The sequence below is a fragment of the Lithobates pipiens genome, unplaced genomic scaffold, assembly GCF_037356315.1.
Source record: "Lithobates pipiens isolate NorthernLeopardFrog02 unplaced genomic scaffold, aLitPip1_a1.2 Scaffold_22, whole genome shotgun sequence".
Taxonomy (NCBI): Eukaryota; Metazoa; Chordata; class Amphibia; order Anura; family Ranidae; genus Lithobates; species Lithobates pipiens.
The window spans coordinates 45,804,148-45,820,107 of record NW_027507784.1 but is presented as its reverse complement, the minus strand read 5'-3'; the positions used below and the strand labels follow the sequence as shown (position 1 = coordinate 45,820,107).

The window sequence follows — 15,960 nt, the reverse complement described above, 5'->3', positions numbered from 1 at the left end:
GAGTGTGTTGTGACAAATCCGGTAGAATTTGTAGATGAGAAACTAGCTCTGGGAGATTGTCACCCTTGCGTAGCGCCTCCAGGATTTTTTTCTCAGTGTGGAAAAAGTACACTCTAAGCAGGACATCCCTAGGCACCTCTTGAGGGAGAAATTATGGTTTTGGGACCCTGTGAATGCGGTCGATCGTGAGGTCCAGTGATAACGAATACGGGACCAATGCTTGAAAGAGGTCTCGAGCATAGATAGGGAGTTGTTGTGCTGTGACAGCCTCTGGGATCCCCCTTATCTTTAAGTTGTTCCTGCGGGAACGATCTTCGTGGTCCGCCATTTTTGTTTGCATTTTGTGAATAACCTCTTGATGTGACACATGAGAGTCCACCAACGCATTAAAGGAAGAGGTGACATCACACATTCTCGATTCCACCTGGTGTACTCGCTCATCCAAATCGCTAATTTCAGCTCTACATTGTTGCAGACATGCCAGCATATCAGTTTGTAATGATGTTCTCAGTGACATCAACATCTCTTTAGGTGTAATATCTGAAATAGGCTGAGCTGTAGTTGGGAACATTGAGATTGGATCCACTTGTTGCTGGGATACCGGTTCACTGCCGTGCGATCCACTCACCTCCATACCCAGCTGTCAGGTCACCTTGAGGCCAGGTGACAGATGCACACCATAGGGATTAGGAGTGCACCGCAAGGTTGTGGAACCTACGGCTGACTGCTGTTGACGGAGGTCAAGGTGATAGGAAGGCAGGGCCGCCAGAACACCAAGATGGATCCCATTGGGGATAGAGCGTAAGATTCCCTGGGGCGCGGAGTCTAAGAGCCAGCAGGTGTTCACCAGAGCCTCGAGTGGTGAGGATGGACTTGGCTGCAACTGGCTCCAGGTCGCGACCCCCAGGGTCCCCCAGCTCACACCCACAGTAGGCAACCGGAGGATAGGGATGGTGAGGGACAAAGCCAAGGTCCTGGCCATAAGCAGACAGGAATAGCCGGGAACGCGCCAAAAGGTCAGGATCACAGGAAAACAGGGATGGTCAAGGACACGCCAAAGTCGGTAACGGAATAACAGCAGAGCACATGGCAGGTAACAGGAAGCTAACACACAAAGGTTGATCAGCAGGGTTGGCTAGCAGTGCACAGGTTAATATAGAGCTCCCTGATAGGAGCTAGGGTGGAGCCATGCCAGAGGATGGATTATAAAAGCAGTCAGGTGAGGGTCGGCTGGTCTCTAGAAATGAACACATGGAGACAGGTAAGCAGACGAACTCTATTGCATAACCATGACACCAGCTCAGTTGTTCTATTAGATGCAGAAGTTTCAGATTCCAACCTGGGTTTAGACTTCACAGGGCTCCTTGTCGATGGAGAGTTGCAGGGAGTATCAGAATCTGATGAATGCGCTCCTACCCCAGCGTCCATTCCCACTGTGCTCGTGTCCTCCGCTCTGCTCACTGTGATGGCTGACGCTGCTGGCGCATGAGGTCGGGAGCCCCGCCCTGCTTTTTGTCCTCCCCCGCCATCTTTCTGAGGCCCGCGGTTTATGGCCGGGTAAAAGTCCGGTAGTTACAGTGCGTTCGGTTGATTCTGAGATCTTCTCCGCATAGCGGCCTGGTCGCCGGGTGTTTCCCGTGTCACTTTCGCTTGCACTGCTATCGGTAGGAGTTTTCCGATGGGCTGTATGGAGATAATTCCCCGAGTGTGGAGCGCAGCTCTCCTAATGTGCGGCCATCACGTTGCGCGGTCGCCACGCCCCCCGTAATTACAATTTTTGATGCAATATTTTGCAGAAGAGTTTGTTGCTCCACTCAACTACAATATCTGTGAGTGGTTGCAGTGGCAACAGCACCAGTGCCTAAGGTCCAATTTTTCAGTCCCTTTTTAACAGACATGTAATTACAATTTTTGATGCAATATTTTGCAGCAGGGCTCATTCCTGCACTCCAACTAGGGTATCTGTGAGGGGTTGCAGTGTTGTGGCACCAGCACCAGTGCCTAAGGCCCAATTTTTCAGCCCCTGTTTAACAGGGGCGTGTAATTACAATTTCCGATGCAATATTTTGCAGCAGGGCTCATTCCTCCGCTCCAACGAGAGTTTCTGTGAGGTGTTGCAGTGTTGTGGCAGCAGTGCCTAAGGCCCAATTTTTCTGCCCCTGTTCAACAGGGACATGTAATTACAATTCTTTATCTAATATTTGATAGCAGGGCCCATTCCTGCGCCCACCAAGAGTAACTGTGAGGGCTTTCAGTGTTGTGGCAACACCACCACCAAAGGCCCAATTTTTCTACCACTGTTCAACAATGGCACCTAATTACAATTCTTGATATAATAGTTCACAGCAGGGCGTTCCATCACCCACCAAGAGTAACTGTGAGGGCTTACAGTGTTGTGGCAACACCAACACCTTAGGCCCAAATTTCTGCAGAGCATATAGGGCAGGCCCCTACTTTCAAACATCCAACTTACAAACGTCTCCTACTTGCAAACGGAAGGAGACAACAGGAAGTGAGATGAAATCTACCCCTAGGAAGGGAAATTCTCTCCTGTAAGAATTGATATGGAAAAAACGTTTCTCCTCTCCACTGATGCTTTATCCCAATCCTTGTTTCACTAAAAACCTCAAATTTTCAAAAAACATTTGTCATTGGGACAGAAAGTGAGGTGAAATCTTCTGAAGAGGTACACAGACAGAAAAAAAATGGTTACAGGGCTGATAATCCTTCCCTATGTTTTCCAAAAAGCTTAAAAATTGATTTTTTGACTGGAGCTACACTTTAAAAATGTACCAGTTCAAAATTACAAACAGATTCTACTTAACAACAAACCTACAGTCCCTGTCTTGTTTGCACCGCCTGTATACTGCTGTTCAGAGTATATAAGGCCTGGGGGCCCCACACCTTTCCTTTTTTAAATTTGGGTGCGGGGTTCCTCTTAATATCCATACAAGACCTGGTAATGGACTGGGGGGGGGTACCTATGTCGTTTGTCTCACTGATTTTCATTTCATCCATATTGCCAGGACCAGACATTACATTAAAGCCGCAAGCAGTTTTAAATTACTTTTATTCCTTTAAAAATTTCATTTTGTGCAGGGACTGTTCTAAGCACGGGAAACACGTGCCACTTCACAGGCATACTATAGACACCCCCCAGGTATGATATTTAAAGGAATATTTCACTTTTTCATTTCACTTTTTCTTTTCACTTTAAGCATCATTAAAATCAGTGCTCCCGAAAAAACATCAGTTTTGAAAATTTTTGTTTGCATTGATACATGTCCCCTGGGGTAGGAGCTGGGTCCCCACACCCTTTTTAAGACAATAACTTGCATATTAGCCTTTAAAATTAGCACTTTGATTTCGAACGTTCGAGTCCCATAGACTTTAACAGGGTTCTAAAGTTCACACAAATTTTCGGTCCGTTCGCAGGTTCTGGTGCGAATTGAACCGGTGGGGTGTTCAGTTCATCCCTATTGTACATTATACAATGCTGTAATAGTGGAGTGGAGTAATAGTAAGAGCGAATTATAGGATTTTACAAGCATTTTAACTCTGTTCACACTGGGGATTCCTGTCAGGCAGGGAGAGAGAGGGGGAGAGAAGACAGCACATTACGTGGTAAGACCTACCCCAAAAATAAATGGCTTTTACTGCCAAAATTAATGTAAGACCCGGGCTTGTTTTTGGGGAAACGCGGTATGAACACTAATAATTTGAGAAACTGTAATTTTCCCAATCAGGGTAATCCCACCTCCTTCTCCCCGGGCTGTTATACTTTCTAATACTCATTCCCTCGATGCTCTCTATTGTAAACAGAGATTTAGGGTGGCTGCATTTTCCTAATCTGGATGACTGTCATTTTCCCAAACAGGGCAACTGCCTTTTTTTTAAATCAGGGAGAATGTCATTTTCCCAATCATTGTACTTCCCCACCTCTCCCTTCCCCCAAGGCTGTCATACTTGCCTATCCACACTCCCTCTCTGCCCTCTGTTGCAGAATCCCCATGTCTATGGCCCAATGTTGACTGATGTCAGAATTTAGGGAAAGGGATGATGTCACTGATTCTCCATTGGCTGCTTAGGGGGAGGTCATGTGCTCCTTTATACCTGAAAGCCCCACTCCTTTAGCCAGGGCTTTGGCAGTGCAGGGAGGCAGCATGAGGGCATGGATCAGTAGGTATGACTGCCTGTATCTTGATTACCTTTCATAGGATTCCACTAGGTAAATAGGCACATCATCCCTATGCCAATAACCAGGGGGATTGCCTGCTGCTCAGTGCAAGTTGTATATATTTTTCTCATGGAAATTTTGGGGGCTACTAGATGCAGTCCTACATAGACATGTGCGGTTCATTTAGTAGAGAATAGAATTGCTGACACATTTTTCTTTATTTGGAGATTCATTGAATTGAATTTCCAAATGACAATAATAACAAATTTAAACTAATCTGAAATAACGAAACAAAATTTACAACAAAATTCAAATAGAATTTGAATTGGTTTTGAATAGAATTTGAATTTCCGAATAGAATAAAATAGAATAGAAAATAAAGGAATAGAATAGAAAAGATAACAATAGAAAATAAAATAAAATAAAAGAATCGAACAGAATAGAAAATAAAATTATAGAATAGAGTAAAACAGAACAGAATGGAAAAAAAAGAGTACAAAAAATAGAATAGAAAATAAAGGGATAGAATAGAAATAAAAGAAATAAATAGAAATAAAAGAACAGAATAGAAAAGAATAGAGTACTACAGAACAAAATAGAATATAAAAAAAAAAGAACAGAAAAAAATAAAATAGAAAATAAAGGAAGAGAATAGAACAAACAGGATGGAATAGAATAGAATATAAAGAATAGAATCACCGTCTGAAACTCAAATATCAAACAGAATATATTGGAATTTTAATAGAATAGAAAAGAATAGCATAGAATAGAAAATAAAATAATAAAATAGAAAATAAAAGAATAGAATAGAAAAGAATAGAATGTCAAATAATAGAATGTCAAATAATAGAATAGAAGAAATAATAGAATATAATGGAATAGAAAGTATATAACCATCTTTCAAAATGTTTATTTTAACTCAGTCAGCGACTCTCTGCTCTGCCAGGTGGCTGTCTTACTGCACTGTGACCACAGGAGGATGGCCGCTTGGCATGGGCGCCATTCAGAGATCATTTTGCATTTTCAATTTTATAAGTATCAGTGTCATTATTTATAATAATATATTCATATACAATAACATTTGTATCAAGTCAAAGTTCCTCTGCCATTAAACACACACTATACGTTCCTAATATTCTTCACAAAGTCAGATACTAACCTTTTAAACGTATTACGGGTAATTTTCCCGTTGTCTTCTCTAATGGTTGCTCCAGACTGGGATGACTTATTTTGCACATAAAGTCGGCTCCGTGGTCTTCTTTCTTTGGGGTGAACACCAGACTGGCTGTACAGGTGTACGTGTGATCTGGCTGCTCCTGGGATTTGGTAATGTCCCGTTTGTAGTCTTTTATAGTGAGTTTATGAAAGTCATTTTCACCCGCCTTCTTCTTATACCAGCATACAGTCAAATCATCTGGGAAATATCCAGAGATTTTGTTCTGTATTCCGTATTCAGTGTCTTCAATGAGATAAGATGGGTTTAGTGCTTCAACGTGAGGGTGCCAAGGAATATCTGGAAATAAGCAGAACATATACGTCCAGGTGACCTGGCTATTAGCTCATGTCAGCAAGTAATAGAAATAAATTATTAAATGCACTTTACTGAATTAATAGTATTAGTACCCGACTCTTACCAATATACACTATATTGTCAGAAATATTGGGACACCTGCCATCACACACACACATGAACTTTAATGGAATCCCAGTCTTATTCCGCAAACACGTGGTCGGACATTCTGACAACAAAATCCTGGATTTATTTTGACGGATGTTGGCTCAAACTTGTCTTGCATACAAACGGTCACACAAATGTTGTCGCAAAATTCCGAACGTCAAGAACGCGGGGACGTACAACATGTACGATGAGCCGAGAAAAATGAAGTTCAATAGCCAGTGCGGCTCTTCTGCTTGATTCCGAGCATGCGTGGAATTTTGTGTGCCGGAATAGTCTACACACGCTCGGAATTTACGACAACATATTTTGTCGTAAATTTGATCTCAAATTTTGTTTGTCAGAAATTCCCAACAAAAAATGTCAGATGGAGCCTACACATGGTCGGAATTTGCGCCAACAAGCTCACATCGAACATTTGTTGTCCGAAATTCAGACCGCGTGCACGTGGCATTAGTCCGTAGGGTTCAATATTGAGTTGGTCCACCCATTGCAGCTATAACAGTTTCAGCTCATCTGGGAAGGCTGTCCACAAGTTTTAAGAGTGTGTCTATGGGAATGTTTGACCATTCATCCAGAAGCACATTTGTGAGGTTAGACACTGATGTTGGATGAGAAGGCCTGGCTTGCAGTATCTGCTCAGATTCACCTCATAGGTGTTCTATGGGGTTAAAGCCAGGACTCTGTGCAGTCAGTAAAGTTCCTCCACCCCAAACTCGCTCACCAACACTATATTGCCAAAAGTACACTATGCATTAAGATAAAAAAAACCTTCAGTGTTCAGCAACCCCCCTAATACTTACCCTATCTCAATCCAGCAATGTGCACGAGTGCCTCGGCTGCCCGAGACACACTGAAGGTTTGTTAGATTAATGCATAGAATGCATTAAAGTGGATGTAAACCCCCTCTCATCCTTTCTAAACTACTGCAATATTGGTTATCTAGAAGGCTATACATGCCTCCTGCATGTCTACTTATCTGTCAAATGTCTCCCCTCTGTCTGTTATGAGACCCAAAAACCTGCAGATTCTGTGGGTGGGTCTGTTGTCTGAAGCTTGGTGGGTGGAGTCGTGATGTCAGTAGACTCCCCGCCCATCTCTACACTCCCCTTTTCAAATTGCATTTTCTCTTGTGTATTTCTTACACTGAACTTTTGCTATGATCTCTAACATCCAGTGAAAAGACAGGAAAGTCCTCACTTGACTTCAACATGCCAAATCATGCTGAGACGTGGATCAGCCAATCCTTGCAGAGCTGCCTTCAGCGGGGGGTGGGAATTAAAAAATAAAGGGGGTGTTTTATGTGGCGCTAACTATAATACAGCTACATGTGTATTCTCTGAAAAAATATAAATAATTCAAATTACATAAATATTAATACAGTGCATACAAATGTGCAAACAGTGCCAAACAATAAAGTGCATAGAAGTATCCGTATCAAAGTGCAAAAAAATATATATCAATATGCTAAATTGCATCAAACAATCAATCCATGCAAATAGTGCAAATAGTGTATATAGCAAAATATAATCATGCCAAATAGAAAAACATCTTCAAAACTCAAATAAATCAATAGCAAATATCCAGTGAAAAGTGCAAATGCAAAAATAGTCCACTCAAAAAATATGTGCAATCCGTCCAGACGGCTGATGATAATCATGCAATGTGAGCAATAAAGTGCAATCTACACCGTTCTTCCAGCCTTCAGTGCTTTAAGTGCACCCCTTATTTCCCCCAGCCTCTCACCTCTAATAAAGGTCCCCTATGGACTGGATAACGCTTGGGGGGTGGTTGGTAAACAATCTTCCACCTCTTATAAGTACACCTCTGGGACACAAGCTTAGTTCCTCCAATATCCACAATAATTAGATTATTAAAAAATAATGCATGTCTTAGGCTAGTGCACGAGATATGTAAATCACCTGTCACTCACAGCAAGGTTGAGAACGGACAAAATTTTCACAGTTTGTCCGTTTTATTTCACTGAAAAAAGATATGAGGATTGCTCAGAGCTGGATTAACTCTTTGACCCCTTTCACACTGGGGCGTTTTTCAGGCGTTTTTCATGCGCTTTAGCGTTAAAAAATACGCCTGAAAGAAGCCGCAACTGCAATCCCAATGTAAAAGCCCGAGTGCTTTCACACCGAGATCCCTTTCATACTGGGGCGTTTTTCATGCGCTTTAGCGTTAAAAAATAGGCCTGAAAGAAGCTGCAACTGCAATCCCAATGTAAACGCCCGAGTGCTTTCACACCAAGGTGCTGCGCTGGCAGGGCGTCAAAAAAAGTCCTGCAAGCAGCTTCTTTGCAGCGCTTTTGGAGCGGTGAATAAAGCGCCCCTTCCCATTGAAATCAATGGGAAGCGCCTGTAAAACGCCAGAAAAACGCCTGAAAAACGCTATTGGCAGCAGCGTTTTGTGGGCACTTTTAACCCTTTATTTGGCCACTAGCAGGGGTTAAAAGCGCCCCAATAACGCTTGAAAAACGCTGGTAAAGCGCTGCTAGTTTAATCGGCGCTTTACGAGCGTTTTTCGGGCGCTGACATTGTGAAAGGGCTCTTAAAGCACTTAGGCTTTCACATTGGGACTGCAGATGAGGCTTCTTTCAAGCGCTTTACAGGCGCTTTTTTTAACGCTAAAGCACCTGAAAAACGCCTGAAAAACGCCCCAGTGTGAAAGGGGTCTTTGTGGCAAGACGGCACAGCTGATCTGAAATCCCATAATCTATATTGTGCCAGACAAAAAATAAATAAAATTTTTTTTGGGTTTACATCCACTTTAAGATACAAAACCTTCTGCCTTTAGAATCACTTTAAGAGTTCCCTTCACTGGAACTAAGGGGCCAAGTCCAACCCCTGAAAAACAACCACACACCCCACCCCCCCAATGATTTGGAGGGGAGGTCCAATACTTTCGGCAATATTTGACGAGTTCAGCTTGGCAGCCTAGTGACCGTATACACAGCAGAGTCTTAAATGGACCATCACTAAAGGATCACCAGGATATCTTTGAAACATCTAAAATGGAGCCAGGAATGATGTAACGCCACCCTAATATTACAACCATAAGGCTTATTATATTGCCTTTTAAGGTGAGAGTTCTGGCAGCATAGAGGTGTCAACAGGAGGTGAAAACACACTGATTCAGCTGTATATATGAACAAAAACAGCACTTTATTTGGAAAATAGTGATTATATCAGGTACATCACTACTGTTGGAGAACAAACGATTATTTACTATATTTTTTTACCTTTTTGCAATGGACTGCACTATGTGAAGTACTGTATATTTTATATATATATATATGTGTGTGTTTATACAGTGCTTTGAAAAAGTATTCACACCCCTTGAAATTTTCCACATTGTATCGTTACAACCAAGAACGTAAATGTATTTTATGTGACAGATCAAGACAAAGTGCCACATAATTGTGAAGTGGAAGGAAAATGATCAATGGTTTTCAATTTTTTTTTTGGGGAAAAATGTGGCGTGCATTTGTATTCAGTCCCCTTTCCTCTGTAAGTCAGCAAAAGGTGGTTCTACAAAGTAGAATACAAAGTAGAATACAAATGCACGCCACACTTTTCACATATTCATTTGAAAAAAATATTTTGAAAACCATTTAATATTTTCCTTACACTTATTTGCCACTTTGTGTTGGTCTATCACATAAAATCCCAATAATATACATTTAGATTTTTTGTGTGTAACATGGCAAAATGTGGAACATTAAAAGGGGTACGAATACTTTTTCAAGGCACTGTAAGTTTGTACACATATTTTATATCATTTCATGGCATTTAATATAGTACATAGTTTGCGATAAACTTCAAGAGTTTGCGCAACACCAACTTCTACCTCTCATCTTTTGTCTTCCATGCTGGCATCTGAACTGTGGGCACCCAGCTGTGACAGCTTGCGACTCCACAGCTGGGTGCTCACTGCACATGCACGAATCACGCTGTGCATTGTGAATGGTTTTGCAGTCTTCCTGGACCTGTCACTTGTCCCAGAAGGCTGCGGGGAGGGAAGAGAACTTCCACTTGTCTAGGCAATCGGAATGAAAGTGGGAGCGTGAACCTGTCAAAATCAGTTACCCGTTTACCCCTCTCCCTAAAAGTGCCATTACTGAAAGAGGAGTTGGGGGTGGGGGGGGCCTTAAAGCAGACCTTTTCGGTGGAGCTCTGCTTTAAGTAGTTGATACAAGGTTGTACACAATTTGGGAATGGGAATAAAGGTTTCTCCTCTCTCCCGTAAAGATCATTTCCAACCCTCCTTCCACTCCTCTGTAATCAGCCCTAAAAATAAAAAAAGCTTCTAGACCCCACAGTTATTTTCCTGAATCCACATGCATGTGACCCTTCATGGCACCTTTATGACTATAGTGATCTCTTGCTGCCCTCTGTTGATCTTTGTTGTTTTCCCAACTGGTCTTGTTACCACCCCCTGTAACCTCACCACACCGAATGTTGAAAATAAAAGGACCATCTGTGAACCCAGATGATGGTCAACTGCTGCAGACAATGGGCAGTGTCCATGTCCCCAGGAAGAGACATGGGCACAGCAAGATGGAACTTCCCACACTGCAGAGGAGCAGAATTCAACCAAGCTTGACTTTTATCTACCATTATCAGTGAATACCTAGAGATAAAGTTTAGTTATTAGGTTAATTCTTGAATATATTTAGAGCTCCAAGAAAAGCAAACGTATTACAGTGATTTACATCCTAGTTGATTATGCAGAGCACTTCATTTCTGTTTTATAATACAGACTGCCGAAGGTAACCTGGGAAGGAATTACCAGTGCCATGGCAAAACTCTGTAGTTGTAGTTTTCTGTGAGGGCAACGGCAACACATATGCCACCAGGCTCCATATTGAGCACCAAAAATATAGCACACCATAAAACCTGGGGACATGTGAGGGACCCCCAGTCGTGGGTGGACTAACCTTTACCCTAAGGCTAAGTCCATGGCTAGCTATTGATAGCTAGTCACTTCAGTGTATTTTAGGGATTTTATTACTTCACTGGGGCAAGAGGGGGGTTAAAGGCTGTAGCTACCCATAGCAACACTTCTAGATTCCAGATCTTGTTCCAGCATGTTGTGTACAGTGAAATAGGGTCTTTAAACCAGTACTGGTAACACTGTAAATAACACACTCCAGCTGGATAGCAGAGTCTTCCATGTGTTCTCCCAAGGGAGTCACCAGGCCACCTCTTGAAGTTTTTATGTTGGAAAAATTGTTGCTTCCAACTCTGATATAATAATACCTTCTTTTCTTGCTTTCCTGATGTAATTGTGTTAGGTTTGTGTTCTGTGTTGTTCATTGCATAGATACAGTATGTTCTTACCTGATGTCTGTAGCTCTGAGTACTGAGATCCCGCCATAGACTCTTGCATCCAGGTGACTCGTACCGGAAAATTTAAATAATTGGAGGGAATTCTAATCTCACTGATAACACCAAACATCTCCCCGTTATCATCCACTAGAAGGGTTCTCTGTGATGAACATTCTGTGTAGCTGTCTCCACCAAAGCTCCACGTAAAATCAATGTTTTTTGGAGAGGATTCCTTAAGGCGAAAAGAGCAGAGCACTTCCCCAGATGCACAAAGGGTTAATCTCACTGGCTCTGTTTCAGTGGGGGTCACTGGAAATCAACAAAAAAAAAATGTCATTTAGATGAGTCTAATGATATGCTAAAATTCATTTTTTAGAATTAATGGCTAAATCAGGAAAAACTCTTATGCCGCGTACGCACGATCGGATTTCTCGTTGGAAAAAGATATGACGGCTTTTCCAACGGGATTCCTTTCAAGTTTGCCTTGCATACACGCATAGTCACGCAAAAGTTCACTGAAATTACAACCGTCAAGAACGCGGCGTCTTACAACACTACGACAAGCCGAGAAAATGAAGCTCAAGGCTTCCAAGCATGCATCAAATTGTTTCTGAGCATGCGTAGGAATTTTGCACGTCGGAATTGCCACAGACAATCGCATTTTCGAATATGGAACTTATCCCGACTGAAAAATTGAGAGCATGCTCTCAATCTTTTGCTGACTGGAATTCTGCCAGCAAAAGACAGATGGAGCATACACACGGGTGCATTTTCCGACGAAAAACTCTCATCGTCCTTTTGTGGGCCGAAATTCCGATCCTGTGTACGCGGCATAAGGAAAACCAGCCACAACTGGGCTTATTTTGGGTGATAACTGGTGATATCAACACTGTAAAGTTCTTTGCTCTTCTTGCTCCACAGGAACTTGAGGTTGCAAATCAATTACTCTACCAAGGTGGCCACCTTCCTACAGAGACACAGTGCAGAACAAGGCATGGCAAGTCAGTCGGAGGGAAAAGATCAGATGGAGTAGACATGTGCACAATGAAAAAACTTAGTTTTGTTTCAGTTCGTTATTTACAGAAATTAGTTTAGTTTAATTTGTTTTTTCATTCATTTAATTCATTTTTGGGATTCGTTTAGCTTATTTGTTTATTTGTTTTCGAATTGATTCGATACATTTTCAAATCAATTTTGCATAGTTTTTCGAATTTGAAACGTTTTTTTGAATTTGAAAAGTTTTCAGATTGGAATAATTTGCGAATTCAAATTGTTTTCCAATTTCCAAAAAGAAGAGAAAATAAAGGAATAGAAATATTTTTTTCTATTCTATTCGTTTTTTTTCTATTCTGTTTATTTCTCTTTGGAAATTGTGAAACTATTCGAATTCGAAAAGGTTTTGAATTTGAAAACGATTTGAATTCAAAAAAGTTTTTCGAATTCGAATTTAGTTATTTCGGATTCGTTTAAATTCATTACTGTTCTAATTCGGAAATACGGATACATCCGAATTTCTGAATAACGAAAATTCATCCAAGTTTTAATTCGGAACAAAATGAACCGCACATGTCTAGAAGGGAGTCTATATGACATAATGGAGACTAGTGCTTTGCCCTTTGCTTACCTATTTGGTTGCAGCTTTCACAAGTCCTTGAGGCAAATACTCTGCACTGGCTGGATGGGAGAAGGGATTTGTAGTGGGGTGGGTGGATTGAAGGTCTTTACTGGAGGTGAGGAGCTTTCTAGTGCTGTTTCTTTCAGTAGCACCTCCGGCTCAGGAACATTTTTTTCATTTTAGTGACACCATTGATACAAGGGGTGCTGAGGGGGGAATCCTGAGCACTGGATGACCATGCCCAGGCACTGGAACCAATGCCTGCTATTTTGATGTGACACTTTATGAGAAACTCACCATTGACATGTATTGGTCCTGTGCTCCTCTCTATGAGCTTCTCCATACTGGGATGCCCCACTTTGCAGATGAATTCTGACCCCTGGTCTTCTTGGACTGATGGCCTGAACTGTAGACTTGCTATGCAGCTGAATGTGTTATCCGGCTGTATCTGAGCCTCGGTAATATCTTGCTTATATCCCAGTGTATCGAGAGATAGCAGAGTTCCATTCTTATACCAATTAATGGTGAGATCATTTGGAAAATAGTTAGAAATTTTACACTGCAATCTGGCATTTGTGTTCTCAAATAATGTGGGTGCCTTTATTTCTTCTATCACAGGGCACCAGGGAAAATCTGCAAATCAAATTACAAGTATTAAACACTATCTATAATATAATTCCATCTGTCTGTCTATCCATCCATCCTATCAAGCTTATCTACCCATCCATCCAATCCATCTAAGTATCTACTTATCTATCAATCCATCCATCTGTCTGTCCATCCATTCTTCTGAATGTTAACAAGCTACAGGGCTATAAATGTTGGTAACAACCCATGCAATCCATACATACAGAGAAACCAAAACAAATAAGTTCAGAAATGTAGTTAGAGTATCTCACAAAAGTGACTACACCCCTCCCATTTTTGTAAATATTTTATTCTGTCTTTTCATGTGACAACACTGAAGAAATGACACTTTGCTACAATGTAAAGTAGCCAGTGTACAGCATGTATAACAGTGTAAATTTTCTGTCCCCTCAAAATAACTCAACATTAAGGATGAGCCGAACACGGTTCGGTTCGCACCAGAACCTACGAACAGACCTAAACTTCGTGTGAACTTTAGAACCCTATTAAAGTCTATGGGACTCGGACATTCAAAATCTAAAGTGCTAATTTTAAAGGCTAATATGCAAGTTACAGTCCTAAAAAGTGTTTGGGGACCCGGGTCCTGCCCCAGGGGACATGGATCAATGCAAAAAAAGTTTTAAAAATGTCAGTTTTTTCAGGAGAAGTGATTTTAATAATGATTAAAGTGAAACAATAAAAGTGTAATATTCCTTTAAATTTTGTATTTGGGGGGTGTTTATAGTATGCCTGTGAAGTGGAGCATGTTTCCCGTGCTTAGAACTGTCCCTGCACAAAGTGTCATTTCTGCAGGAAATCTGCAGTCTTATAAAATCACTCGCGGCTATAATGAATTGTCGGCTTCGCGTAATACAGAGGACACTCATTAAAAGTCGTTGATAAAAATAAAAAATAAAAAAAGCGTGGGGTTCCCCCAAATTCAATTACCAGGCCCTTCAGGTCTGGTATGGATATTAAGAGTAACCCTGCGTCAAATTAAAAAACAAATTGACGTGGGGTTCCCCCTAAATATCCATACCAGACCCTTCAGGTCTGGTATGGATATTAACCTCCCTGGCAGTAATCCCGAGTCTGGCTCGGGTTAGGAATTTACTGATAGAAGCGGTAACCCCGAGCCAGACTCGGGATCGCTTCGCTCGATGCAGGGGAGGACGCAGTGAGACTTACTTACCTTGTCCCCTGGATCCAGCGATGTCCCCCGCGCTGTGTGATCAAGCTGTCCTCCGCTCGATTCCCCTTTGTCCCTAGTGGTCTGTGCAATGCCCTGCACGCACTTTTATATTATAAATACTGTTTTTTTGCCTGGAATTTGGAGATTGTCCATAGCAACCAAAACGTTTCCCTTTTTCAGTGTTTTAGGATTTGATTACATTATTGAATAATTTTTATTATTCTTTATTATATTATAAACTTTATCATACCCGGGATGTCTGCTAGACTCTGGTTTGAAGAGATTTAAGAGCGTTATTCCTAAGAATTACAGGACTACAAAATAAAATGCCAGATTTCCATGCAAAATAATTATACCGCTTTCAGCACCTAATTCCAGACTGAATCATACCGCCAGGGAGGTTAAGGGGAACCCCGCGTCAAATAAAAAAAATTGACGTGGGGGTCCCCCTAAAAATCCATGCCAGACCCTTTATCCGAGCACGCAACCTGGCAGGACCCACACTGAAAATCACCCGTCGCTGGATCAGATCAGCCATCACGGGACCCCGGAGAGATGATCATCCATTGCTGGATAGCAAGAGTGGATTACCACCGCTGGAATCTTTTTTTTACTTTTTTATTTTTAATAAAGGAATTTTTCAAAAGTCTGTTTGTCTTATTTAACAATTTTTTACACTTTCTTTGTGAAATGGTAGGGGTACTTTTGTACCCCCTTACCATTTCAAATGGGGGGGGCAGGATCTGGGAGTCCCCTTGTTAAAGGGGGCTTCCAGATTCTGATAAGCCCCCCCACCCACAGACCCCCACAACCACCGGCCAGGGTTGTGGGGATGAGGCCCTTGTCCTCATCAACATGGGGACATGGTGCTCTGAGGGGGTCACAGACCCCCAAAGCATCCTCCCAATGTTGAGGACATGTGGCCTGGTACGGTTCGGGGGGGCGCTCTCTTGTCCCCCCTCTTTTCCTGCGGCCTGCCAGGTTGCGTGGGGTTCCCCTTAATATCCATACCAGACCTGAAGGGACTGTGACATCATACTGGGCGGGGTGATGTCCTTATATAAGTCACCGCGCACCGTGTCCCCAGTCATTGTGAGCAGAGAGAGCGACGAGGCAACATCTGAAGAGAAGAAGAGAAGAACAGAAGACGGCGGCAGCGGCGGCGACGGCGACAGTAGACCGGTCGTGGCCCGGCAAGAAGAACCGAAGAGGGGGATAAGACCCCCGAAGTCGGAAGAAGAGGGCGCCGGCGGAGGCGAAGAAGAAAGCCGGGCTCCTACGCTAGCAAAAGAGCTAGCAGAAGATAGCGGAGGAGTCCGGCGAGAAGACCCCCAAAGA

At 42.3% G+C, this 15,960-nt stretch overlaps 1 protein-coding gene across 1 annotated transcript in view; it reads right to left on the bottom strand.

Moving 5' to 3' along the window:
* LOC143923723 (uncharacterized) overlaps positions 1-15,960 on the bottom strand; it is an 80,842-nt gene that overhangs the window by 22,890 nt on the left and 41,992 nt on the right. Inside the window, exons 11-13 of the mRNA XM_077447535.1 lie at positions 13,101-13,436; positions 11,201-11,497; positions 5,337-5,690 (exon numbers count right to left, since the gene is read on the bottom strand). Of these exons, the coding sequence (XP_077303661.1) occupies positions 5,337-5,690; positions 11,201-11,497; positions 13,101-13,436 (987 nt within the window). The remainder of the gene's footprint in view (positions 1-5,336; positions 5,691-11,200; positions 11,498-13,100; positions 13,437-15,960) is intronic.